The following is a 27,147-nucleotide window of genomic DNA, read 5'->3' on the forward strand; positions in this document are numbered from 1 at the left end:
CCATGGTATTACTGCTCCCTGGGGCTATATGGAAACACGTACAGATGCTCTTTGGTTTTTATACTCACTGGTGGTTATTGGGGGCCTGGAATGCTAAATATCTTGCTGTGTTCTTCTGTTCAAGAAAAGCCCCACTCCAAGTACAAGTTATAAAGGCTCTTGTTGATCAAAGGGCACAATTAAATTTCCTTGTGTTATCAGAGGGTGCCTCTGGTTCTGTCCCATTAGCACAGACTATTTTATGAACACTGGGTCTTAAGAGGTTGGATCCTTTTGAGGTGAGGTTATGGGATGGCTGGATGAGAGTTGTAAAAGAGGGAAGGATTGACTTCAAAGGGTGATATGGGGACAGTCTGAGGACACTGGAGAAGGTAGATAGAAGCAGTGGTCCATGATGGGGTGCCTTTATCACCTACTTGGCAATGCCTGGAGACATTTTGGTTGTCATAACTCAAGGGGTAGGGTTGCTACTGGTCTCTGGGTGGTGGGTTAAGGTCAGAGATGCTGCTGAACCCCTACAACTCTTGGACCAACCTCCCCAACCAAGGGTCACCCAGCCCCAAATGTCAATAGGGCCAAAGTTGAGAAAGCTTGATCTAAGGTGATGGACCTTGGGTTGGCCTCTCCAAAGGAGAGATGTAGGTTTCTATAAAAGAGGGGTGCATTGGCCTATAGACAGCTGGCTGTGTGCTGTTTTTGCCTTGGTCTCACCTAAATGAAGCTGTCAGATTTAGTTGGTGGGGGTGGAGGCTGATGTTCTGTCTATATGTCTCCTCTCTCTGTCCCTCTATCCTATGTAGGCATTTAGACTTCTTTGAGATGGTCCGGAATGAGGATGACCTGGAGCTAGCCAGAAGGTTTGACATGGTGAGGATCTTTCAGGGGTGTGGTGACTGCTGTGGGGTCACAGGTAACCTCAGAGCTCCCTCTTCAGATCCTGTGCTATGGTAGGTTCAGTATTGTTGGCTACGTTCCCTGGTGGTGGCCCCCACGGCCCCATCCTATGGCTGGAGCCCTGGCAGTCTATTGACTCCAGAGGGCTCGCCTTTTTGGTCTTACCTGGTCTCTCACCTGATGAGCCTCACTTTGTGGGTGTCACCTGGTGAGCCTCATCAGGTGGGCCTTCCCTGACCAGATAAGTCATCTACCCTCCAGGAGACTGCAACCCCCAAAAGAAAGCAAGCCAGCCCTTCTCTTGAGACTAATGATTAGTCTCAAATGTCTCTCCTGTGCTGCTTTTCCTCTGCCTTCAGCAATTTCTTGAGTTACCTTCCCCATTAGTAGCCAGGTTGTGCTGACCCAACCACATTATATTTTCACTTTATCCTTAGTAACCATGAAAATATCCAACTGTGCTGCTTAGATATGGTATTATAAAATCCCTGTCCAAAAAGAAGCCTACTTATGGGGGAGTGCTTCGATCACCAAGCATCACCCCTTTGTATTCTTACAAAAGCCTTGGATTTAGATAGACAAGGAAACCGAGGTTTAAGAGGATGAACAGCTATCTTGTCACTCACCTAGAGAGTGGGGTCTGGACCCAGCATTTTGGCCACGCAGTCCTTGAATCATCTATATCTCTGCTTCCTGCCTTTAGTTTAAATCAGTAGTTCTCAACTGGGAGATTTACCCAGCCCCCTCCCACGGGACATTTGTACTATCTGGAGACATTTTTAGTCATCACAACTGGGATGAGGAGGATGCCACTGGCATTTGATAGACATAACCCAATACTGCTAAACATCCTGCAATGAATAGGACAGCTCCCCACACAAAGACTCCTCCAGTTCATATGCCAAGAGTGCTGAGCTTGCGAAACCCTGGTTCATAGAATTAGCACATTTCCCACCTCCTTTTCTAAGCCTGGGCCAGAGGCAGGGGAAGGAACGCTCTCCCAGGAATGGGGCTCGTGAATGGACTCAGGGACTTTTCTTCCTTATTCTCTCCCTCTGATGCATCCCCTTACCCATTCACCACACCCTCCACCCACCCAGGTCCATATCGACACCAAGAGCGCATCACAGATGTTTGAGCTGATCCACAAGAAGTTGAAGCACACAGAGGCCTACCCCTGCCTGCTGTCTGTCCTGCATCACTGCCTGCAGATGCCCTGTGAGTAGCCTACATTTGCCACTCCCTCAGCTTGTTAGAGCCCTGGCCCAGGTCAGGTGGAGACAAGGCATCGGGACCTCCCTGGGTTGGTGAGTCTCACCAGGTCTTCCTCTGCACATGCCCCCAGAAGCCAGGCCAGAGGACTTGGGCCGCCATGGTTCCCTTCCTTCTAGGGGTCAAGACTCCTACTATCACTCCAGGATGAACTGGGGACTTGCACTGAGCAACCCCAACATCTGAGTCCAACAGTGATAGTTTGATCACTAAAAATCAAAGAGCCCTGGCTGCCAGCTCATGCCAAGGGAGTAATCAGTCCTCTCGTTGAGTTCCAAAAATGTTTTGTGTTTGGGGAAGTAGCACAGATGTGGAGCCTTTGGAGAAAGGTTTAACTCCTCCATATAGTCCTTGCTGGTTCCCCCCACCCCAACACCTTTGATTCTGCTTCTTTTTATAAATACCAAATGCCAGCAGCCACAAGAGCAGATACTAAGCTCTGAAGATCCAGGTGTGCATAATGGCTGAGTAAATTACACATCATTACTAATAGCCACCCCAGTATGCAATTTGAAAAGAGCTTTCACTGTACATTTTGGCATTTAAGCTCTTCACAAAATAGAATACTTTGAAACCTATCATGGCCCATTGTAATGGTCAACCTGGGCAGATTCTCTTCATACGGTGGCATCAGCAGTCATGGCAATGTGACAACAACTACAAATTATTGTGTGCCAATGGTGGGCAGGGTGTATCACAAGGTTCCTCAGTACAGGGTCTCTAAACTTCAGAGTTGCTTGAGGGGCATACATTATTTCAAGCTGACAGTGAATGAACTTGAGGCTGAGTGAGTCTTTACATAGGAAGGATGCTTATTTCTTTGGGGTTAAGGTTTTAGATGAACCATCTTCCTCCTCTGTGAGCCAGTGACCTGGCTTACCTGTTCTCCTGGGTGAAAGGTAATGGAAGACTATGCCTCTGCAATGTGTGTTGGTGCCATGGTGGAAAGGAAAATGGACACAGTGACCTGGACCAGTTCTTCCACTTTTCTGTCCTCCCATAAAACATAAACAGTGACTTTATGGGAAGTCATTGAGAAACCTTACTTGTTCTGCCCCTAGAGCCCCTGGGCACTGTGAATGTTCTACCTCAACATGGTGCTTTACGGTCATGACCTTCTGTCTTGCAGGCACTGTGGTTTGACCTTGAGGTCAGGCTTATGTGGGTGACCTTTCTTGGTGGTCGTGTTCCAGGGTACCCTATGGAAAATGACGTGACCTGGATATGAGTCCTTACCTGCATGCCTAAGAATTCTAGGCAAACCCACAGCAGATGTGTAGAGAAATGATAGGGGAAATAAAAGTTTATTTACAAATGATTTACAGAGGCAGATAAAAGAAAGAGAGACAGATGATGAATTGACTAACATGTGGTCAGATACAACCTGTCCTGTGAATATGTGGCACCAGGATGCCAGTCAAGTCCACAGAAGCAAGAGAAAAGGGCCCCAGGCTCACATGCATTCAGGTATACACCACGCACAGCTGCTTGACTCCACCCCTAGTTGCTGTGCTAAGGAAATCTGGTTGAAACATTCTGGTACTTGTGGTTTAAGGGCCTGTAAGTAAGTGGGGTAGGGAGCATGGTACCTCCCCTTTCATTCAGTAGAGACAAAGTGCTTAGTACCAAAAAGCAAGAAAAGTAGCTTATGGCTGTCTCTTGGAAAGAAAGTTCATGTCCAGCAAGATTATGACTGAAGAGAGTGGGGTCTTGGGAGTTCAAGTACCACACTGGTGCCTTTGCCTTCTTAGTTCAAGGTTACCATCATCAAGAAATCTGCCTGGATTCCATTAGATTTCTCCAGCCCCTCCAACTCCCTCTTGTGCATACATGTAATTAGTTTCCATTCATCTTTCTCCGTAGAACAATAACATAGATAATCCTAAACCTTTTTTTTAAATTTCCCTGGAGATTTCATTATTCAGCATGTATTATTTTGGAGCACATTTATTTTCTCAGAGGTGCTTTTTTTTTTTTTTTTTTTTTTAAGATAATGTAGAAAGCAATTTGCATTCCCAAGGCAGAGGATGATCAAGGTATCAACGGGGAAGAAATGTAGCCAGGAAGAATTTCAGGGAGTAGAGAAATATGGCAGGGGGTTGACATTCATAGAATGTCAGTTGTAAATAATCAAGAAATGACTGAATTTGTGAGCAACTGCATTGCCTCCACCAGCTGACTGGGGGCTTGCCAATGGAGGGGAAGGGCATGCCTCACCACCCAGGCAGTAACCCTAGGGTGGGGCCCCCAGGGAGTCCAGGGCTCCACAAAGATAAGATGCCTATTATCCCTTAGACAAGAGGAACGGTGGCTACTTCCAGCAATGGCAGCTCCTGGACCGCATCCTCCAGCAGATTGTCCTGCAGGATGAGAGGGGCGTGGATCCTGACCTGGCTCCCTTGGAGAACTTCAATGTCAAGAACATCGTCAACATGTGAGCAGTGGCTGGTCCTCACCTGTCTTCCTCCTCCTTCCCCATCTCTCTCCTACTTGGGGTCACTCAACTCCTTCTCTCAAGCCAGCCAGATTCCAAGAGGGGCTTGAGCGGCATTGTCCAATAGAGCTCTCTGAGATCATGGCAGTGTTCCTCGCCTGCCCTGTCTCATGTGGCATCCGATGTAGCTATTGGGCATCAGACCTTGGCTAGTATGACTGAGGAACCACATTTTTTAAAAGGTTTATTTATTTATGCATACAAGAACTGGGGTATAGGTCAGAGGTGTGGGGGGGTGAGAGGATTCACCAGAGACAGAGTGGGGTACAGAACAGGCAGACTGACTGAAGCACACTGTTGAGGGGAGCAGCAGGCAAGTCAGGAGAGGTCTACTGTGCATGTGGGTAGCTCCCTGGCTGGCTGATGATCAAACTCATGCTGCAGAAGCTTGTCAGTGCAGTGCTTAACCCCTTGTGCCACCAGGGAGCCCCAGGAACCACATTTTTAATTTTATTGTTCTTTAATTCCAATAGCAATGACATTCAGTCTTGTGACTACAATCTTGGGCAGTGCGGGTTTATGAACAGGGGGAGTAGGGAGAAGGAGAGGTACTCAACCCTCAATGATTCACTGGATGGAGCAGATAGAAGAGTAGTTTAACCAGAAAGAAGAGATCAGCAAACCGTGGCCTGTGGGATAACTCCAACCCTCTAGCTTGTTTTTGTATGGTCTTCCAGCTAAGAACACTTTTTTGCAATTTTGAAAGAATTGTTGAAATCAAACACAAGCATATGGAATAGAGACTGCATGGTATGCAAAACCTAAACTATTCATTCTTGCCTTTTATAGGGAGTATGCCACCCCAATATTGAAATACAGATCATGGCCAATTGACATGGGGATTTTGGGTGCAAGGAGGCAGAGCCTGTGGTCTTTGGGCGGTCATCTTTGACTGGCTAGAGAGAGACACAGAGAAATAAGTTTAAAGTCACACAAATTAATTATCAGATCTTATGTTAGTGCACTGATTTTTTATGTTCAGCTTTTACAGCAGTATGTCTCTGAACCGAATTCCCCAAGGAGATAAACTGACTGTTCGTGACTCATTGTGTTGTGCTCCAAAGCCAAGTAGAAAACAGACTTTGACCTTTTCTTGCTACTGTTTTCATCTACACAAGTAGTTGGGTATCAATGGCGTGTTAGACAAGCATAACTAGTAAATTCATCAAAATGCAGCTTTATTTTATTTTCTACTGATTCTCTACACTATTTAGTGGGGAAGCTCTTCCTCTGCCAAAGGATAAACACTCTTCAGGTCCAATGAAATTTGTTCTTCTTCATTGGCAATGGAAGTGCTAAGATCATATTAAACTATCAACAGAGTCTCAAATCTGCAACAAGAAGGACTGGTCTCAGAAATGAATCAACATTCTAGATCTGATGTAGCCTTAAATCTCTTTCTTCCTTGCCTGGGTCCAGAAAGTTGCGGTGGGAAGGGTGTGTGTGTGTGTGTGTGTGTGTGTGTGTGTGTGTGTGATGGTTGGCTTCTTTTCTCTCTTGTTGCTTTTCTAACCCCTTCTACCCGCTTTCCTACTAGCTAACCAGGTCCTGACCCCCACCAGAAGCAGCTTGGGGGCAGGAAGGTGAAAGAGAAAAGGTCTTACTTGACCAGGTAACTTAGTTAACAGCTTCCTGCTCTCTGGGTTTGGCATGTGGGTAAAGGTATGAATATATTCCTGAATATATATAATATATAAACACATATATTATATATTCACATGTATTTATTTATATATATATATTTATATATTATTTATATAAATATATATATTTAATATAGGAATTATAAAATATATATTCTATATAATAGTATATATTCTATATAATAGTATATATAACACATGTATTATATACACATGTATGTGTATGTGTGTGTATGTGTGTATATATATATATATATATATATATATATATATATAAAATGTTGTGTTGCCTCTCATTACAAAACCCTAGCGGCTGGCCTCCTCACCTCCCAGGGCTGGCTGGTACCAACTATCCCTTCCATCAGCCCCTGTTTTACTGGCAATCTAGTCCACATAGATATAGATTTGCACTGTTGAAGTGTCTGATTTTCTCCCATGTGGACATCCTGGACAGGGTTTAAAATAGTTTCAGCCTAGTTCCTCTACAGCACCTACTTATGACCCACGGAAACACTCATGCAGTTGCTTATGCCAACAAACACAAAGTGCTGGAAGGTCTCACATGGCAGTGTTCTTCTGGTCAATTCTGCCTCACCTCTGGACTTGAATGGCCCCAAGACAGATTGCTGTCCACCATGCCTCCCTCCCAAGTCCAGGGAACATAGGTCAAAACTCTGTCAGTGCGTCTAAAAGGAGACAGCACACCCAACAGATGACAACAAGTCTCACTCTGCAAAGGAATGTCTTCACACATGGTGCCCCTCTCGCTCCCTCTCCTCTTTACAGCCTTGATCTCCTTGAGAGCCCAAGAGTGTTGGATCCAACTGTTCTAAATTTTCAGATTTACAAAAGAAATTATTATTGGGATCTTATCTGGATTTTGCCTCCCTTATACTCTGGTGTATAGGTAAAGGCTTAGTTTTAAGCCCCTGTTACAAGAGTTTGGCATGAACGAGGACTTAGAAACACTCATCCTGTGTTGTTGGGGTAGGTGGTTTCTCTTGCTCTTACACCTTGGTCTTTGGAAGTCTGGATCATGGTAAGGTCAATATTTTGCTCTCTTTCAGATGTAAAAATCTATTTTGTTTACACTTACAAATCATAATACAACTGAAGGGGCCTGAGATTTAGTCCTACCTTACCATTCATGAGCTGTGTCTTTACCTTTGGTCTCAGACCTTCAACTGCATCATATAGGGGTTAGATTCTAATGTATCTGAGTGTCCTTTCAGTTCTCAGTCCACAAAGAGGCACATAATGAGAACCAGGCAGGGATGGGGACCTGGAAAGAACTCTGGAGAGTCAAAGTTTAACCTCCTTGGTGTGGCTGGACAGAGTGGATAACAGGTGCCAATGTGGGGAACATAAGATGGCATGTTTTCTGGGAAGTGAACCAGCTGTCAACAGATGCTGCCCTCTACTTTCCCCCAGGCTCATCAATGAGAATGAAGTGAAGCAGTGGCGAGACCAGGCAGAGAAGTTCCGGAAAGGTGAGGGACTTCACACTCCCACATATCCCCTCTCCACGGACACCCAGCCTAGGATCCATCTCCTCATTTGGAGGGGAACATACCCACTTTCACGTCTGACTTCCCATTTCCTTTCTGTTCCACTGCCACCTTAGATCACATGGAGCTTGTGAGCAGACTAGAGAGGAAAGAGCGAGAATGTGAGACAAAGACATTGGAGAAGGAAGAGATGATGCGGACACTGAACAAGATGAAAGACAAGTTGTCCCGAGAGTCCCAGGAGCTGCGCCAGGCTCGAGGACAAGTGGCAGAGCTGGTAGCCCAACTCAGTGAACTCTCAGTACGTGGTACCCCCCTTTCCTTTACATGGTTGGGTCTAGTCCCCGGATTCAGTATCTGGTGGGAAGAACAGGTGTGGGAAGGGACCAAAGACCTCAAGATGAGGGAGAAGGGAATGTAGGACTTCAGGTCAGAATAGAGGGGACTCCTGAGGAATAAAGGTGGCACCATTTTGTTAATTAGAAAAAATAATGCTCCTTCCTCTGGGTGACACTGTCCCAGGAAGCACACTTTAGAAGCAGACAGAATTTGGCCTCCCCTTCCCTGCTCTACTGGATGCCTTTGTGTAGACAGTTGCCCACACAGCCACATATGTCAATCGTGCAGTTACATTGTGCTGACTATGACTTTGTCCAGTGGTGTGTGTGCGACTTCTGTGTGTCAGCCTGTGGCTGTGTCTGCCTATGGTTTTGTCTGTTTTGGATATTTGGGATACAAAAAGTATGGAGATGAGACAAGATGTGGGGTCTAGTACAGACAGAAAAATAGTGAGGAAATGAGTAGTGGCACGGATGTGAAAGATGATCATTGCTAATGGCATTGTCTTTTCGACTTGTCTCCCCACAGACAGGACCTGTATCTTGCCCGCCTCCCCCTGGGGGCCCACTTACCTTGTCTTCCTCCATGACAACCAATGACCTGCCTCCACCCCCACCACCTCTACCATTCGCCTGCTGCCCCCCACCGCCACCACCACCCCTTCCACCTGGTGGGCCTCCCACTCCCCCAGGTGCTCCACCTTGCTTTAGCTTGGGCCTGCCCCTCCCTCCAGACCCCTTCCCCAGCAGTGATGTGCCACTCAGGAAGAAGTGTGTCCCACAGCCTTCCCACCCACTGAAGTCCTTCAACTGGGTCAAGCTGAATGAGGTGAGCAACAAGGAAGAGATCGGAAAGTCTGTTCTCTTGCAGCCGGTGACAGTCAGTTGAGGACAGACTACCCATGGTTTGCATATCTCCACCCTGGGTTATTTCTTTAGTGGGGGATAAAGGTAGACACAGGGATGGAGAATATGGGGTTGCTGATTCCAGGTAGTTCACTGCCCACTGGGAAAAACATCTACACTGGGAGGAGATGACTTGGCATTTGGTAAAACCAACCACAAATGGAATTTGGGTGTGCTGAGGGTTAATGGAGTAATATATATATATATATATATATATATTATATATATATATATTATATATATCAGAGCATGGGTCACTAAGGCCAGCTAGAATTTTAAGCATAGGATTAATTTGAGAGAAAGCGTAGAAGCTATAGACAGAGATCTTAGACCAAAGACTAGAGATGACAAAGATCAGAAAAATGTGTAAAAAGGGCTGAATGATGGTTCCATGATGTGGGTAACAAGGGAGGGTGATGAGCTACTGTTGTATTGAAGACTTGGATGTCAACATACAGCCCTTCTGGCATCCTTCCAGGGGTCAGGTGCAAACACTGGTTGTTGCTATTCTAGAGTGCTCAGCTCATAAGTGTTCTCCACCAATAATCACCCATTGCAGGCCTGTGTGTGGGAGTTGCTGCCCCTGTTGGGCTGTCATGAGTGTAGTGTTAAGATGCTCTGGGCATGTTAGAGCCATGGTAATTGAAACCAGTTCTAGCCTGGGTCAAGCCCTGCCTCCTGTCTGTGCTATGCCCCATTAAAAGGAATAGTGGCTCTGACTCTGAGTAAACACATACCCTGTCACTGAGTTCAGGTAGCCTGAGCCACACTCATGTTCAGCAACAGCCCTGCACACTCCATGAGCTGGAGCTCATGGATGCCCTTTGACCTTGTATGGACCTGCTGGAGTAACTATTGGGGAATTCATAGCTGTTCTATTCTGTTTACTTTAAATGAGCTCAACTGGTGACTTCAGTGGATAGAGATGTGGGATTACAAAGTAATTAGTAATTCAATTATTTGTTAGGTGCTGTTTCCTAATGGTAGACCAGATAACAAGCCAAATCTAGGTCTCTAGTAAATGGAAAATAACAAAAGTTGAGACTTAACACTGTCTTATCACAGTGTAGGACCTGACAAATTAGAAAGAATATTTGTGGAAACACCGAGCGATCCTGGGGATGAACTGAGGGAAAGGGTCTAACCTCTAGCTAATCCAGGATTAGCTCTAACTGTGTGATCTGTGAAAATCACTCACTTTGCTGTACATCAGTTTGTTTGTCTGTGAGATGATCCCTAAGATTCCTTCTACCTCTGGTTTTGCAATCTGGGTGGAAACATAAAGCATAAATACAGTCCACTCATAGTTGCCTGGGCCTCTGATAACATTTTTCATCTGAGTAATTAAAATGTTAGAGCCACCAATTAGCAGCATTTGGAAGTAACATTGTGGAAGTCTGTGACAACTGCTCAGGAGTTGTGCCCTAGCGGATCCTTCTCTAAGGTCATGAGAGGAGCCAGAAGGGCCTGCTGCATAGGAGCAGGCCAGCCACCCTGCAGAACCCAAGGCCACTGGCTGCGTGGAGACGCCTGTGGCTCCTGGTCAGAAATATTATTTTATTGTGGTTAAAAAAAGGGCTAATTTTGTCACCTGTACTTAAAACATAATTTAGGGTTTTGAAAGTATAATGAAAGGTTGATTAGGAACTTCCACAGTTTAGGAAGACAGACAAGTACTCTAATATTTTTGCCACCTTTCATCATATAGAACTTTGTGCTTAGTGTTTTAGCTGAGATCCTATAAAGTCTATATATATATATAATATATATAAAGTGCATATATAATATATTATGTATTGTATTTATTATTGTATATTTATTATATCATATATATCATATATTATCACATATATCATACATGTTATATATTATATGATATAATTAGATAATATATATTATTGTATATATGATATAAATATAAAAATATTTATATTTTATGTATTTATTATATAAAAATATCTAAAAATTATATATACTATAAATTCCCCAGGGATACAGAAGAGGCCAGAATTTCCTTCTTAGACTGGAAAGTACAGGTTTGCAGGGGCAGATCATAGGGAGATTTACAGGAATTAAAGACATTCCTCAGCAGAAATGGGGTGGAGGGACATGAATAATATTTGTGAATCTAGTATCCTATTCTAAACTTTTAATTGTGCAACTGGGACAGGTTATTTGATTATCTGGGTTAGATTCCAAATCTGTGCAAAGGGGGAAATAAGGATATGCATGACAAAGGAGTATTGTGATGACTGACTTAATGTATAGAAGGATTTAGAACAGTGAGTAATCTTTTGGACATATACAACAAATAATATTAGATGAATTCTCATTCATGGAACTACCGTGTGTGCTGCAAGTGCGTCATCTCATTTAATCCTCATTTGAGATTAGAAGGTAAGCATCGCTAAGACTCAGTTTCCCCTTATGTGAAAAGGGAAAAGAACAGCACCCCTGGCTTGGCCTTCTCTCCCACATAGGGTTGAGGTCAAGAGTACAAGGCAGTAGGTCTGTTACCCCATGTACTCTAGGAGGGAAGGTTAATGAAATGCATTTTGGAGAGCAGTTTGCCTGGCATAGAAAGGATGTTTACAGAGGAGCAGAAGCCCCGGGATTCCCGACTAGAGGTGGTGAGGTCTTGCCCAGGGTGGTGTAAAAATTCAATCTGAGGCTTATTATACAAGGTACAAACATGGTGAAATTTATGATGTGAGAATACTAGGAAGAGCTAGTCCTCTTTCTAGCTCTGGACCTCAGCCAAACCTCCACAAACAGCCTCCCAAATGCTTCTGGAGAATATGGGGATGGGACAGTTCTGGGGAAGATGCTCAGTCTGTTGTCTGATAGGAAATTCTGCCCCGTGTTGAAGCCCCAGCTCTCTAACTCCCGCCCCTCTCTTCTGGTCCTGGCCACTGCACGAATAAAGAGCAGCGAGAAGCTCTATCTCTAGGGGACTTCCCACTTCCTCACCTCCACCCCAGCCTAGATTTCGATGCGGAGCCAGCTGGCAGTTTCCCTTGCCTCCTTTCTCCCATTCAATTCCCCTTCCCTTCTCATCTTCTGTCCACATCCCATGCCAGCCCCCTTGCCTAACCTACGAGTGCTCCTGTACACACACACACACACACACACACACACACACACAGTGGTTGTTTCTGCCACGAAAAGAATGTGTCTGTGTTGAGCTTGGCCCCTTGCCTGTAGCCCTTGCTTCTGCAAGCTTCCCAGCCCGGCATTCCACAAGAGGGTCCCTGGCCTTAGGAAGGCCACAGGAATGTCCCCACCCCCCTGCTCTGGCCTAGCCTCCCCTTTGCAGAGTTTAAGAAAATAAGAGTGAGTGAAAGGTATGTTTCTCTCTAAGCATTGTTGAGGGGGAGCTGGAGGAAGGAGGAGGCAGCATTTTGAAGGTTCCTCGATTGCCCTCCCAGCAGGGGAAGGAGGGTAGATGCTATTTTAAAGGACAGCAAAGCTCTGGATGGGGTGAGGATTTCTTGGCAGAGAGGGATGGCACCTGGGAGGGGGGCTTTGATCTCTGTCCTCAAAGTCTTTATTGGGGTGTTACGAAACCACTAGGGTGCTCTTGAATGAGCTAAAAACTCCTACTGAGATCCCTGAGGTTCTGGGTTCAGTGCAAGGGTCCGATGCAGAGATGGGACCACACATCAGTTGAGAGACTCGGGGATATAACCCCTAGGCCCATCCCAGTCATGAGGAATGGGGTACCTTCCCTGGTCTGGCCAGTGGGAAATCATGGTGGTACTGCTGGCCTGAGCCGGCACAGAGGAATCAGATGGCTAAGACTTTGGCATGTGTCCAGTCTTTGGGAATCTGGGAAAGTGGAGCAAAGACGTCTGGGAGATAAAATGACCAGGATATAGGGAATGCAGCCTGTGCCGAGGTTTTGTGTGGACAGCATTGCTTTGCCAACTCCAGCCCACTCCTACCTATAGGGACAGCGGGTCCCATGCAAAGGTCGCCAGCACCAGCGTAGATTTTCTGGAAGGAGTATAGTGCCCCCCCACTCCAACTTGTGCACCCCTCATGCCAACATTCCTGTTGATTTCTGGAACATGCAGACATGCAGCCACACTTGATACCCTGGGCAGAGTATTAAGTGGAGTGAATGGGTGGCCCCTTCTGAAAGCCTGGCTGTTGTATATGCTGTTGGGTGATGTGGGATTAGGGAGGCTCTGCATAATAGGGGAGTCAACCATGAAATCTTCTCCCTGCCCTTGATCTTAGGAGCGTGTCCCTGGCACCGTATGGAATGACATCGATGACATGCAGGTATTTCGGATTCTGGACCTAGAGGACTTTGAAAAAATGTTTTCAGCTTATCAGAGGCACCAGGTAAGAACATGCCCCCTCCAAGGTTGTGGGTCTTGACTTCTAGTCTGGACTTCCACATATAGCCCTTGAGCCCAACCCTCGGCCCCTCCTTCCTTCCCTCCCACACATGCCAGATATTTTATTCTTGATCAGGTCCCATGTTCTTGCTGGGGTGTAGCTTTGAATTTGAGGTGCAGTGGGCTCTATCCCATTGTATTATAGATTGTACTTACACATTAAATGATGAAATAGTATTTTGTCCATTTCTCTCTCTCTCATCCTGGAGCCCAGATCCCAACAACTGTTGATCACTGCTTTCTTTGGTCCCAGGATTCTCTTCTCCCAACACTGCCATCAGCTGGTTGGACAGAAGATGTTAGTGTTTCCAGGAAGGTGGAACAGCTGCATGTCACTTTAGGGGGTTGAGGCTAGAACAGGCTTAGGCAGGCCAGAAGAGGCTCTGGGCTTTGCCCTATGGACACGACTGGCCAGTGAGCCTGATCTTCCAGCCATATTGGGGTGTGAGGTTGGGGCTGGAATGCAGGGCCTACCCAAGGCAATACCAGTAAGGTTGCCAAAAATGATCTGCAGACTTCATCCTCAAGTGAATGTGAGTCAGAAGAATGTGTTGAGGCCCAGAAATCTGCACCATAGTCAGCATACCTGGGGCATTACCAGGCAAGAGGCCTTGGGGGGTTTGCTTTCTCCGTGGTCTATCTGCCTCCAGGGAAAGATTTTACTCTGGGTTGTGATGGTCCATGTTTTCTCTTCTGAGACCAGGGGCCTCACTCTGGAAACTTCCCCAGGTGCCAGTGAGAAGGAACTCTGTCCTCATGGGCCCTGTTGTGACTGGCTCCTTGCTGGTTTCTGCCACTTCCAGACCTGTGGCTGGCCCTCCCTGAGGGCACATAGGAGTGAGAACATGTGTGACTGTACCTAGGGGATTAGCCTAAACAGTGGTGGGTGAGCATTGGACTCTGGCCCTGCCTTGAGGTTCTAGATAAAACAGATTCTAGGAAAAGTAATTAAGCCCATGTCCATGTCAACTGTGTGGCCTGGCCGGAGCTGAAACTTTGTGTGCTTAGTGCTGCTGAGTAGACACTGAGGATGAAGGGAGTGTGCACAGGGGTGTGTCAGACGTGGCCAGTCACATGGGACTTCTTCTGGGCCAGGGTTCTGGTCAGCCTGCCCAGTCTCCAGGGCCCTGCAGTGGGGCTTGGATGGGGCCCTGTGGGGAAAGTGGGGGTGTGGATTGAGAACAAGCTGGGTCTGAAGCCTCCACATTTAATGAGTGAAGATTTCAGATAAACTGTTCTGCCCTCTTTTGCCTTTCTGACCCCATTCAGTCCAGCCCCCTGTTTTAGGATTGGACTCACTCAGACACCACTGTCACTCAACAGTTGCCAGCCTCCAGGCGACACCCTAGAGGCGTGTTGTCCTGAACATCTGCTTCCCCATCATGGGGCCCCGGGTACATGGGGCAGGGTTGTCCTCTGTGCTCTGGTCTTCCCCCACTGCCCTCTGCAGGGCTTGAGTGAATAACTTCATCTCCAGAAGGGTCAGGTGTGGGCTCTGTCCCCTATGCTCCCTTAGAAATCAAAAGAACTACCAGGGTAAAGGGCGGGGAACAAAATTCAGGTACACCTGCTTTCCTCTGCCTCTGTGAATACAACTTGGAAGCACCTCCAGATCAAGTTTATCTGGCTCTCCTCCCCCAGTTAGAAGGATGAACTCATCTAGGGGCAGAAGCACGCCCTCTCCCCTCTGGGCAGATTCCACAAAGGAGAGGGAAGGAGAAGAGCAGGTGAGGCCTGGGGTGGAGGAGCTGGGCCCTGGCTGCCCTGAGGGAGAGGCGAGAGAGGCTCCCCTTGGTGGTGTTCGGCTTCCCTGTGAGTGCACATCTGCGGAAGCAGCTGCTGCTCAGTGCTGCTTGCAACCACGTGCACAGTTGGTCTCTCTCTCCCCCCTGGGGGTTTCATTGGGATGGGGCAGACAGAGTAGATGCTGAGGGATCCTATATCTCCTGTTCTATTCTACTGTTCTGGGTCCCTGAACTCTTGGCTAATATTGTGCATGTTTAATTCTCTGTTGGCTGTGGCTGCTACCTGCCTAGGAGCTGATAACTAATCCTTCTCAGCAGGTGAGTCACTCTTGGGGCTCTGGACACCCTAACTTTTAATGACTGTCCTGGGCTGCAGCTAGGTACTAGACCTAAAAGAGAGGGATTATTCATTCCACCTTCTACCTGATTACCCATCCAACATGGCATGGGGGAGGATCCCCAAAGAGAAAGCTCACATGTGGGAGAGGGAGATAAGTTAGACCCCCGTCAACCATGAAGGTGAATGAGGAGAAATCTTCTCTGTCTATTGTCTGACCCACCAGACTCAAGGCAAGCCTGTTGTGTGAGTCTGTGCAGGCTGGGCACTGCACTTGGCATTGCATTAGTAGAATGCAAAAGATGGTAACATCAGTGGTAGCCCCTGGACTGTGCAGCAAGGAGCATATGGTTGGAGAGATTGGTCTCCTGTCTACTTCAATAGGGACCCATGAAAAAAAGAGGATAAATCTGATTTCCTGGGATTCTGCCTGCCCAGAAGAGGAGAAAATACTTTGTGGAGACTGCCTCAGTTTCCCCACTTGTGGATGCCTTCTAGCCTGAACACATTGGCTGTACCAGAAGTGCCCAGGAATCCAGGAACTGTGATATATGGGGAGCCAGGTTCTCCTCATAAGCTTGGGGAGGCGCTCTGAGCAGGGATGCTGGGGCTTGGGCCTTGTAGCCCTTCTGTAGGCCTTGTAGATCATATTGCATTGCCCAAGGCCATGGGGATCAGTCACTCCCCTCCACCATAATAATTTTAGTTTGCTCAGAGAGGGCACTCTCTAAAAAGGGGCTCCTTCATTACCTCCCAACCCTCTCAAGTCCAGATGCCTCCTATTAGAGTAGGTTACTAACCACCCAACTCTCTCCTCTTTTCCTTTCCTTTCTTTTCTTGCTCATACCAGGACCGTTCCCTGGTTAGTAGGGGGCAGCTCCTGTGGGTAGAGGGGTGGCAAGAAGAAGATTTGGGAACACCCTCCTCCAAACTTTGCACTTGGCTTATTGTTTGCAGAAGGAGTCGGGCTCCACAGAAGATATCTACCTGGCTTCCCGAAAGGTCAAGGAACTGTCGGTCATTGATGGCCGGAGGGCTCAGAACTGCATCATTCTTCTCTCCAAGTACGTGCTGGCCCCGCCTCTTTGGCCTCTGCCCTTTAATAGGCTCCTGGTGGGAGGGATTGAGCTGTAGAGGCCTGAGAATGGGGCTGAAGCAAAAGATGGTGGAATTGAATGTCTGAGACAGCAGTCTCTTGTCTTGCTCTATTTCTGTTGAGTCCTTGGAATGGGGTGGAACTTTGATCTCGAACCTTCTCCTAGGAGCCCATGTTGAGTAGCAGTGCAGGGCTTGGCAGTCAGAGACTGCCCCAAGCACGTGTCTCCTGACCAGCCTGGTCAGTGGGCACCAAAGTTGCTCTAAGCCCAAGGAGGGCCTCGCTCAGCCCAGGCCACAGAGCAGCATGATCTCAGCGCCCAAGCATTTCCCGCCACTGCTGAACAAATGGGGCAGTCTATGCACTAATAGCATAGCTTCTATGCAGGGCCTCCCGCCCGAGCCGGGGTCAGAGGGCACCACCTCCCATACTATTCTTAGTGCTGCCCCAGCCTCCTTGGGGACCTCTGTGCCCTCTTCCCTTCCTGCAAAGCCTCAGGCCTCAGTTTCTCCCCCTTGATGTGGGGGAGAGTTTTGTCTCCCTAGCATTCCCAATGCGTGTGTATCTGGAAGGGAAGGCCTGTAGGGACGTGGAGGGTGGTTTCTCCTTCTCCCAAACAAGACAGATTAGAACAGCTGTGTGGGAGCGGAACGCTGTCAGAAGAGTGAGAGCTCGTCTGTCTTCTGCAAATGAAAGAGGCAGGAAATTGCCCCTGAGCAGTTTGCCAGCAGTCCCTTCCTCCCAGGGAGATGCTGTAGATATTTTAGGCATGAGGAGAGAAGGATCAGAAAGTTGCGCCTGGCGCTCAGTCTACACTGCAGATGGCCCTGAACTCTGAAATTTCTCTATTGGTTTTGACGGAGACCTGAACAAGAGACCAGAGACTCGAGCCTCTATTTAGAGACTAAAAGAGCTCATTATGGAGTTCATAGACTGGGTCACATTAGTTTACTATGGAGGGCTTTGCAGAGGAGGTGGGGAGGGGTCCAACTGAGGAGAGAAAGCTGGGGCTCTGCCTTCTGGAGAAGGTGGACTGGGGTCTTTGCTAAGCAGAGGGGACAGACCAGGCTGCTCAGGGTCGGGGTTTCACCTTAGGCTGAAGCTTTCTAACGAGGAGATCCGGCAGGCCATCTTGAAGATGGATGAGCAGGAGGACCTGGCCAAGGACATGCTGGAGCAGGTGAGGCTCCTAGTGGGGAGGGGAGGGGGGCTGATCCAAGGGGAGGCAGTATTCTTCCCCATAGCCCCAGAGAGGCTTGGGACTCTTAGGTCAAAGAGATAACAGGCTGTAGGAAAGGGGAAGGAGGCTTATAAAAACTTTCCTGGACTCCCTTTTCTGAGGTCAACAAAGGCTTTTACAGGGGAGTGAGGCCCGGGAAGGAGCTATGAGGTACGACCCTCTGTGCTCTCCAGGCAATGTACAGTGACTGATTGTCACATCTCCCCCAAATCTCTTATACCTCAACTTGTTATGTCCTTCAAGGGAAAATTAAAAATACCAAACAAAACCATTGGACTTACTAAATTAAGAAGGCACGTTCCAAGAGTAAAAAGACCAAACTTTAGAAGACTCTTGCCTTATATTTTCCAGCAAAGATCTCATTCAGAAACAGAAGCTCTACAAATCAGTGAGAAAATGATAAACAACTCAAACATGAACAAGAGATTTGAACAAGTACTTCATGAAAGTAAATTTCCAAAAGTCTCCATACCATTAGTCATCAGAGAAACACAGTAAGAGATGCTCAACGCTATTCATCACCATTATTAAGGAAACAACAGCACATCACAGTGAGGTAGTACCACACCCCTTCAGAATAGCTAAAACTTAAAGGGCCAAAAATGCCAAGTGTTGACAAGGATGCAAAACAATTGGTATTCTCATTTGGTAGAATCATTCTGGAAAACTCTAAGTTTAAGCATACACCTACCCTCATGCCCAGCAATCCTCTCCCTAGGTATTTACTCAGGACAAATGAGTACAGATACTGACTAAAAAACACATAAAAATAATATTTGTAACAATTTTATTTATGACCCCCCAAATTGAACAGCCCAACTGTCCAATAAGAAATAACCAATAGGAACAAACAATTGTCCAATCAATTGGAAAGGGAACACATAACTGTGCATACTCCTAGACTAGAGTGCTATTCTGCTGTGAATAAAAAAGACTACCAATACTTAAAACAAAGATCCATCTAAAACCTTATAGTTATTGAAAAAAAGTAGCCACAAAGGAGAACACAAATTTATAAGGAGTTCAAGAATAGGCAAATCTAATCTAAGGTGATGCAATTCAATTGAGAGGCTGTGTAGGGGGATGAGAGTGAGTTGGCTCATTGAAGTAACACAGAGGAACATTCTGGAAGGATGGAAATCTGCAACTTTTTTTTTTAATTTAAAAAAATAAAAGATTTTATTTTTATTTATACAAGAACCGGGGTACAGGACAGAGGCATGAGAGGGTGAGAGAATTCACCAGAGACAGAGTGGGGAGCAGAACAGGCAGACGACCGAAAACACTGCTGAGGGGAGCAGCGGGTGTGACAGGAGAGGTCTGCCATGCCATGTCTGTATCTCCCTGGCCAGCTGGGAATTGAACCTGTGCTGTAGAGGCTGCAGACAGCTTCACAGAGCTGTGCTTAACCAGCTGCACCACAAGGAAGGCCCCTTCTGCATCTTAATCTGGATTGTGGTTCAAAGGGTGGATCATATTGTCAAAAGTCAATGAACTGTACATTTTATTTATTTATTTTTAAAGATTTTTTTTTTTTATGCTGGCTGGGGTGTAGGCCAGAGGTCTAGGGGGTGAGAAGATTCACCAGAGACAGAGTAGGGAACAGAATAGGAGGGTCTACTAAAATACACTGCCTAGGGGAGCAGCGGGTGAGACAGGAGAGGTCTGCTGTGCCATGTGGGTAGCTCCCTGGCCGTGGATTGAACTCATGCCGACGTGGCTGTTGATAGCTTGATAGTGCTGAGACAACCTCTGTGCCATCAGGGAGGCCCCTAAACTGCACATTTTAAATGTACTCACTTTTTTTAATGGAAATTATGCCTCAATAAAGTTGGTTTAAAAAGAAAATAATCATTGAGTGTACGTGTAAGAATAGTGTCCTTGACTGTATGTCAATTTCAATTTTTAAAAGTTAAAAAATAAGCATAGAGCCTGTTGCACTATCATCCCTGGGGCAGATGAAAGGTGAATCTGTCCATGTGGGGATGCCTCTCCCTTTGAAGGACCCCTCCCCATCTTGTGCCTGGTCAGTGTAAGGACTTCCATGTGCTGCACCTCAACATCAGCACTTCACCAGTGCCCTGTCTGGCCTTCACCTGCCCTTTGCAGCTCCTCAAGTTCGTCCCGGAGAAGAGTGACATTGACCTCCTGGAGGAGCACAAGCATGAGATCGAGCGGATGGCCCGTGCTGACCGCTTCCTCTATGAAATGAGCAGGTGGGGGCTATAGGTGGAGAAGGAGGGGCTGGAGCTGGGTTGGGGTGGAGGCTTTCTCCTGACTAGCTCCCCCTTCTGCAGGATTGACCACTACCAGCAGCGACTGCAGGCCCTCTTCTTCAAGAAGAAGTTCCAGGAGCGGCTGGCTGAGGCCAAGCCCAAGGTGGAAGGTACAGCTGAGGGCGTGGGAGCCTGGAGTGGAGAGGCTTTTGGGGAGGCCGGGGGGAGTCAGTGAACAGGGATAGAGGTAGGCTCCTTATTGTCCATCACCCTGGAAAACCAAAGTCAAGGGGTAAATTTCAAACTACGATTATTTTAGATCTACGCACATTTCATGTCAGCATGCGGGCACATTCCTTGTGCCTCAGTATGTGGATTCTCCCAGCTGGGCCATTTGTGACATCTGCCCCAGCCTGGGGCAGAAAGGCCGGCAAGATGGCGAGCACTAGAACAGTGCCCGGCATGAACCGAGCCCACCAGCCTTAACTCTGCCCAAGAGGGTCTAAGCGCAAAGAAGACCCCTAGGCATGTTACTGGAAGTGTGAGCTGTTCAGAAAAGTAGGAATTCAGGCACAGTGACCCCTGATTGCACCTGAGTTCGGGAACCCTCCTCCAGAGGCCTTTTCCAGATGAGAACTTTAATTAAATGAGACCCACGTCCCAATCATCGTGTGAAAAACTGCCTGTGGTGGTGTCATTTGGTCCTCACAGCCACTCTATGGGTGCACCCAGTTCTCTCATCCCTAAAATAGGGATATGCTGCCTGAGGCCAGGTCACTGCTGGGTGGTGGAGCCAGGACTAGAGTGCCGATGTCCTACTTATAAGTCCGTCCCTTCACTCTTGTGCTGTAGTCCTTCCCAGAGGACATCTCCCTGCAGCTGTCAGTGGGGAAGGCAGGTGGGCACCCATGCAGACCCAGGACACCCAGGAGAGGAGAGACTGGGAGGCTCATCTGTGGTGAGGACAGGGTCAGCAGAGTGGAATGATTGCCTGTGTCTGGGATGCTTAGGGGGCCAGGCTGGGACCAAAGCAGAGCATGGGCCCCCTCTGCTGGACACCAGGACCACCCCACACTCCTTGGGATGCCCAGTCTGGAGAATGCCTTTCTGGAGTTAATGAGCTGTGCCCTGGAAGATTCTGTAGGTTGGTTAGAGTGTGACAGCGGAGGCAGAGTTTTCTGTAACGTGGATCCTGACCCTCACGTGCGAGGGAAGTGCTGTGGTCATAGATCATGAGTCTGAGAGGACAGGCAGGAGTTCTGCGGTGAGTCTGCACTCTGCAGCCTGAAGTCTGGTGGTGCCTCCTGCCCTGGCAATGGATAAATTTTACCCTTTACGTTCTTAGTCCTGCTGCAGACTAATTTGGGGGTATGAGAAACAGATAAGGGGTTCAGCCCAAGTCCTGTCTCTTGGTTTGCTGGAGCTATTGCCATTTGGAACTTGGAACCAGAGTAGCAGAGACACCAGGTAGCTTTGATCTCAGATCATTTCCTGTTCCCAGGATGCTGCTCCTGAATACTCCCTAAGAGTTAGTCACTAGATGCTCAGGGAACAGTGTCCTTTAATGGCAAGATAAACAGAGCAAGGTGTTTTTGGGTTGGCAAAGCCTGCCAGGGGAAGGCCTCATCCTGCTATAGCAATAGCTGCTGTTCTAGAGAGATCTGGAGTTCTGGGAAGAGGGGGCTGAATCTTTTTCCTGTAGAATCAGGTAAGTGGGCTTGACAGGGTAGAGTCAGAAGGCTAATTGGGGATCCATATACCTTTTTCCATTGCTCCCAGGAAATATTCCTGGAGGAGCTGAGATTTGGCCCTATTCCAGCTGGTTGAGCACTATGGACACCCCCTACTCCACTCCCCCAACAGGTCCTCTGGGTCAGTTTGCCAATTCATTTATGAATATATTCATGAACATTTTCTTGTTGAATATATTCTTCTTATGAATATGTTCATTGCTGAATATACCAAATTTACTGATTCTCATTATGAATACATTCACTGAATATAGTCAAGATGAATATGGTCTCAAATGTAAACATATTCTTATGAAATATTCATGGATATATTATCCTTATGAATATATCTAAAATGTCTGCAGTGCAGATGGGAGTTTTCCCATTTACACTGATTTCCTTTGAACTCTTGTCATTTTCTGTTTTGCCAACATTTTAGCATTTTTAGGAGGATTCTGCAAATTTTTCAAATAGCATATCCACCTTGGAGAAACTATCCCAACCAATATAAATTACTGAGTAATTTATGAGTAGTTCCTTAAAGTCAACTTTTAATTGAAATCTTTATGGGAAAAGCATACACATGTAAGAGTCCTCCGTGATGAATCATCCTAAAGTGAACTCACTATGTAATCAACACCCAGGTCAAGAAATGCACAGTGTCCAAAGGTAACAACTATCTTGACCTCCAGGTTAGATTTGTCAGTCTTGAATATACAATGAAGGATTGGTATGAATAATTTTATGCTGGCTTCTTTTGCTCATCATACTAGTTGATAAAAAAGGTGACTTTTTGTTATATATAGCAGTGGGCTGTTCCTTTCCAGTGCTGTACTTTTTCCTGTGGTATGAATATACCATAATTTATTTAACCAAATCTATTTGTAATTTAAGAATAAAAACCAAACAACAAGAAACCTCTCAAATACCCATCAAGACTAAAGCTGCCATGAGGTCATAGAATATGCAGGTGTTCAACTTTAGCAGCCACTGACAAATCTTTCTTATTCCTCTGTTCAGCCCCTTTTTATTACATTTAATCTTCACTGCTTTTAAAGATTTCGGCCAACTTTTAATCAAATGGTTCTCACTTTATCTTCATAGAAATATATTAAGGAATCTCTGGCATATGATGGTTTGGTTTTCTTATCACCACCCTTAATAATCAAAAACCATATTCCGTGACTAGCAGTCAAAGATAAGACACATACCCCAGGGTTCTGCTCATCACCATGGCCGGGGGAGGACTCTTACTTCATTCACCTACATCTGAATGACGTGCTCAAGTTTTGATTACTGCTCACCTTTGTATTTCTAACAAATCCATCATTTAAGGTGTTGGGAAGAAATAATTACAATGCCTAGAGGGTGTAAACACATTGTAAGTAATGTTCAGTAGGTTATCACATAATATATTTAATCAAATCTAAGACACCACAACTGTAAAGAATACCATTATCTTATAGTACAGAAATTTGTGAAATTCGGTATCTGAAAAGGGGCAGAAACAGCCCTATTATATGTTGAAACTTAAATTTTTAACTACTAGGTTTGGAAAAGTAAAAGTATTATATACATGTGTCTATACAAAAAAAGGATGTATTAATAGTCTTTAAATATATTCAAGAAAAGATATTCTGGAACATATCAAAGGAGGAGTTGGTATATCCTGGAATGAATTTCTTGGCATATTGGCTTTTGGCAAATTTGTTTCTCCTGGAGGTGGGTGCGTGTGGGTAGGTGGGTCTTCTGAACAGTGGGTATAGTCTCTGGCCCTCTGAGAGCTGCAGAAACTTGACAGCCCCTTTCCTGGACTTTGGATCAGGCAGCTGGTCCCCTTGTACCCCAGAGAGAGGCCACCATCATCTGTTCAGGGCCCTGACCCACCCCTTCTCTCCCAGCCATCCTGCTGGCCTCCCGGGAGCTGGTCCGCAGCAAGCGGTTAATGCAGATGCTGGAGGTTGTCCTGGCCATTGGCAACTTCATGAACAAAGGGCAGCGTGGGGGCGCCTATGGGTTCCGGGTGGCCAGCCTCAACAAGATTGTCGACACCAAGTCCAGCATCGACAGGTGGGACACTGCTGCCTCTTTAGCCTCCTTCTTACCCCAACCCAGCCAAACCCCTTCTCCCTCTATCCCTCCAATTCCAACCCCAAATTTGTCACCTCTTTGCCCTGACACTTCACTCCAGTTTCCTATTGACCTTCATTCCCAGTTTTCGTGGATCCTTACCCCTGAACTGACTTTCATCCACAGAAACATCTCTCTACTCCATTATCTGATCATGATCCTGGAGAAGCATTTCCCTGACATCCTGAACATGCCCTCGGAGCTGCAGCATCTTCCAGAAGCTGCCAAAGTCAAGTGAGGGGCCCCTCCTTAGCTCCCTTCTCCCTGTGATCACATATATTCTTGATTAAATGTCTTCCTTTGGGGCTACCCTGGGCTGATTAGGAATGGGCTGTGCCTTAGGGTCTGCTTCTGGGAGAATGAAACAAAGACAAACTATTTGCTCTCAAATCCTTATTTCAGACCTGTTCCCAGAAAACAGTGGGGAAGGGAGGCAGGTTTGGGAGCATTATCAAGACAGTTACCACCACGGAGCTTATTGGCCCCCAGGGAAGCCAGGAGACAGTGTAAGACCCTCAGACTACTTGTCCCACCCAAGGAGCGAGGGAGCTGTGACTTCCTACACCATCTCGTGGCTGTCATAGGCTGATGGCTTCTGGGTGGGGCATCGACCTTGACTCCCAGAAAAAGTGCTTACACAGTTGGAAGTTAGGGAGGTGCACAACAATGGGTGCTCCAAGGTGATATGGGGCCCCAGTGGCATCTACTGTAGGGAAGAAGTCAGACCTGAACACAGGCTGATTGAAGCATGTCCAGCGGAGAATGAAGTGCATCCAATGCTACTGCGTGCGTGATACCATGTGAAGAGCTTGTAAGCATCACCTCATGGTAATAAGCAGAGCTAGGCCAGAGATCGTATGTTACAAACCTTCTAATATGTAGTGTAACATGTTATTTAGATCCTTCCAGATCAGAAATAAGGGCACCTGTGTTGTCTTATAGAAGCATGCACAGAGCATCGAGGGGGGACTTTGGCAGGGCCACATGTTAGTGGTGAAAGAAGGGCTAGAGCCCAGGACCATGGATTCCCAGGTCCCTGAACTTCAAACAGTTCTCTCCCTGAACTACCTTTAGCTCCCGTTTCTCCCTCTGTGTCCCCCACAGCCTGGCAGAGCTGGAGAAAGAGGTGGGCAACCTCAGGCGGGGCCTCAGAGCGGTCGAGGTGGTGAGTACTTCAGCTCAGCCTGCCTGGCTCAGCGTCGTCTGCCCACGGTGGCTGTGTTTGTGCTGCCTGTCACCAGTCATATGGTGCACCCCAGACAGCACACCCTCTCCAATACGTTTCTGTGACTCAAAGCTCCTGGCTGGGTGACAGAGCAACTGGCTCAGTGGGTACAGCCTCTGGTGCAGAGTCAGCCCTCCAGAAAGGGTGGTTGGATTATCTGGAGTGTAAATTGGGACTCTCAGAGGGGACATCCACCTGATATGGTAGCCACGGCTATTGTCCAGCATGGCCGTTACCCTGCAGGTCTGCCTGGCATTGGTATGGGATGAGCCGTAAATGTGCTGCATGGTTAAGTTTGATTCCAGTGCCTGGGGAAAAGGAGCCAATCTGCAGAGGCTGGCTAGGGACAGGTAGCACCTAGTGGGACACTGGTACCCATGTCCCTGGACGTTCCACATGTTTTCTTTGGCTCAGGTCAGTGAGGACCCAGGGGCTGCACCAATGCCTCTGCCCCCCACCATTCCTGCCGATGACCTCTCAGCAGGAGGCTACTCTCAGAGGCTACTCTCTCTGACCCTAGGCTAGGATGGCCCAGTGTGGGGATGTCCCCAGTTCCTTGTGCCCTGCACCTAGGAACTAGAGACCCTTCCCATCTTCACTGCGTGTATGCAGGTGGGGTGGGGAGGAGGCAAGTAAGGAAAGAATGAAGTCAAGAATGAGAAAGAGCATTTTTTGTCACTGTGGAGGAGAGGGAGGGCACTTCCACTCTCATAGGTCTTGAAAGTGCTACTCAAGAGTCTACAGGGCCTCCTCTGGTGGCGCAGCGGTTGAGTGCTGGGCTGCGAAGCTGCCCCCATCCTCTGCAGCGCCAGTTCGATCCCCGGCCACTGGGCGAGGGTCCCACATGGCACGCAGACCTCTCCTGCCGCACCCGCTGCTCCCCTCAGCAGTGTGTTTTGTCAGTCTGCCTGTTCTGCTCCCCGCTCTGGCTCTGGTGAATTCTCTCACCCTCCCGCGTTTCTGACTCTACCCAGTGCTTGTATTTAAAAAAAAAAAAAAAAGTCAACAGACCAGCTGCATCAGCTCAAAGTTCTAGAAATGCCTCTGACACTTTAACCTGCACACAAAACACCTGAAAGTCTTGTTAAAGTGCAGATTGTGATTCTGTGGGTCTAGGGTAGGGCATGAGAGACTGGATTCCTAAACCCTCCCAGGTGAGTTGAGGCTGCTGCTCCCAGGCCATGCTTTGGGTAGCAAGGATCAAGAAAAAGAAAGGGGGCAGTGCTGGGCCAGGGGTGGGTAGAATTAAAATTTTGAGACTTAGGGTGTCCCCACGTCCAGAGGAAGGCTCCCTATCCTGACTGTCAAGCAGAATGGGTGGGAAATACGGAATGCCTAGCGTTCCTAACTCCTGTCATGGCACCACTGTAACTAGCACTCTGCTTTCCCTCCTCAGGAGCTGGAATATCAGAAGCGCCAGGTGCGGGAGCCAAATGACAAGTTTGTCCCAGTTATGAGTGACTTCATCACAGTCTCCAGCTTCAGCTTCTCAGAGCTGGAGGACCAGCTCAATGAGGCCAGGGATAAGGTAAGGGTGCCCAACTCAGCAACCCCCCCACCTCCCGCCCTCCAACTCAGTCTCATGAAGCCACATCCCCCCACATTCCTACTACAGATGGTCCAAGAGGAACAAGCTAGTCACAGAGCTTGGAGGAAATACTGATTCCTCACTCCTACAAGAAAAGTAACAGCAACTTTGTTTATCAAGTGTCAGGCATCACATTAAGTCTCTTACAGGATTCCTCTTACTACCTGCTTTATAGGTTTGTTGAGAGGTCATTCTCCTATTTGGAAGACATATGCACTGAGATCCAGAGAGGTTAAGTAACTGACCCAAGGTTGCCCAGCTGTGGTGAAGAGAACTGGCTGAGGAGTCCTTTGGCCTCAGTTGCTATTCCTCTCCCTGCTTCTCACATGGACCCTCTTGGTGGGGGGTTTATGAAAATGTGGGTCCTCATTCAGCTCTG

At 47.3% G+C, this 27,147-nt stretch overlaps 1 protein-coding gene across 4 annotated transcripts in view; it reads left to right on the forward strand.

Moving 5' to 3' along the window:
* The window catches only part of DAAM2 (dishevelled associated activator of morphogenesis 2), a 166,673-nt gene that overhangs the window by 137,205 nt on the left and 2,321 nt on the right, over window positions 1-27,147 (forward strand). For all 4 annotated transcript variants that reach the window (XM_054698765.1, XM_054698764.1, XM_037519655.2 and 1 more), the window contains 15 exons: window positions 801-867; window positions 1,995-2,112; window positions 4,462-4,600; window positions 7,735-7,793; window positions 7,928-8,112; window positions 8,679-8,978; window positions 13,298-13,405; window positions 16,501-16,607; window positions 17,735-17,819; window positions 19,989-20,095; window positions 20,177-20,265; window positions 23,727-23,895; window positions 24,082-24,189; window positions 25,060-25,120; window positions 26,577-26,708. In XM_054698765.1, the coding sequence (XP_054554740.1) occupies window positions 801-867; window positions 1,995-2,112; window positions 4,462-4,600; window positions 7,735-7,793; window positions 7,928-8,112; window positions 8,679-8,978; window positions 13,298-13,405; window positions 16,501-16,607; window positions 17,735-17,819; window positions 19,989-20,095; window positions 20,177-20,265; window positions 23,727-23,895; window positions 24,082-24,189; window positions 25,060-25,120; window positions 26,577-26,708 (1,834 nt within the window). The remainder of the gene's footprint in view (window positions 1-800; window positions 868-1,994; window positions 2,113-4,461; window positions 4,601-7,734; window positions 7,794-7,927; window positions 8,113-8,678; window positions 8,979-13,297; window positions 13,406-16,500; window positions 16,608-17,734; window positions 17,820-19,988; window positions 20,096-20,176; window positions 20,266-23,726; window positions 23,896-24,081; window positions 24,190-25,059; window positions 25,121-26,576; window positions 26,709-27,147) is intronic.

Source organism: Talpa occidentalis, unplaced genomic scaffold (assembly GCF_014898055.3).
Source record: "Talpa occidentalis isolate TD23 unplaced genomic scaffold, MPIMG_talOcc4v2.1 talOcc4.2, whole genome shotgun sequence".
Lineage (NCBI taxonomy): Eukaryota > Metazoa > Chordata > Mammalia > Eulipotyphla > Talpidae > Talpa > Talpa occidentalis.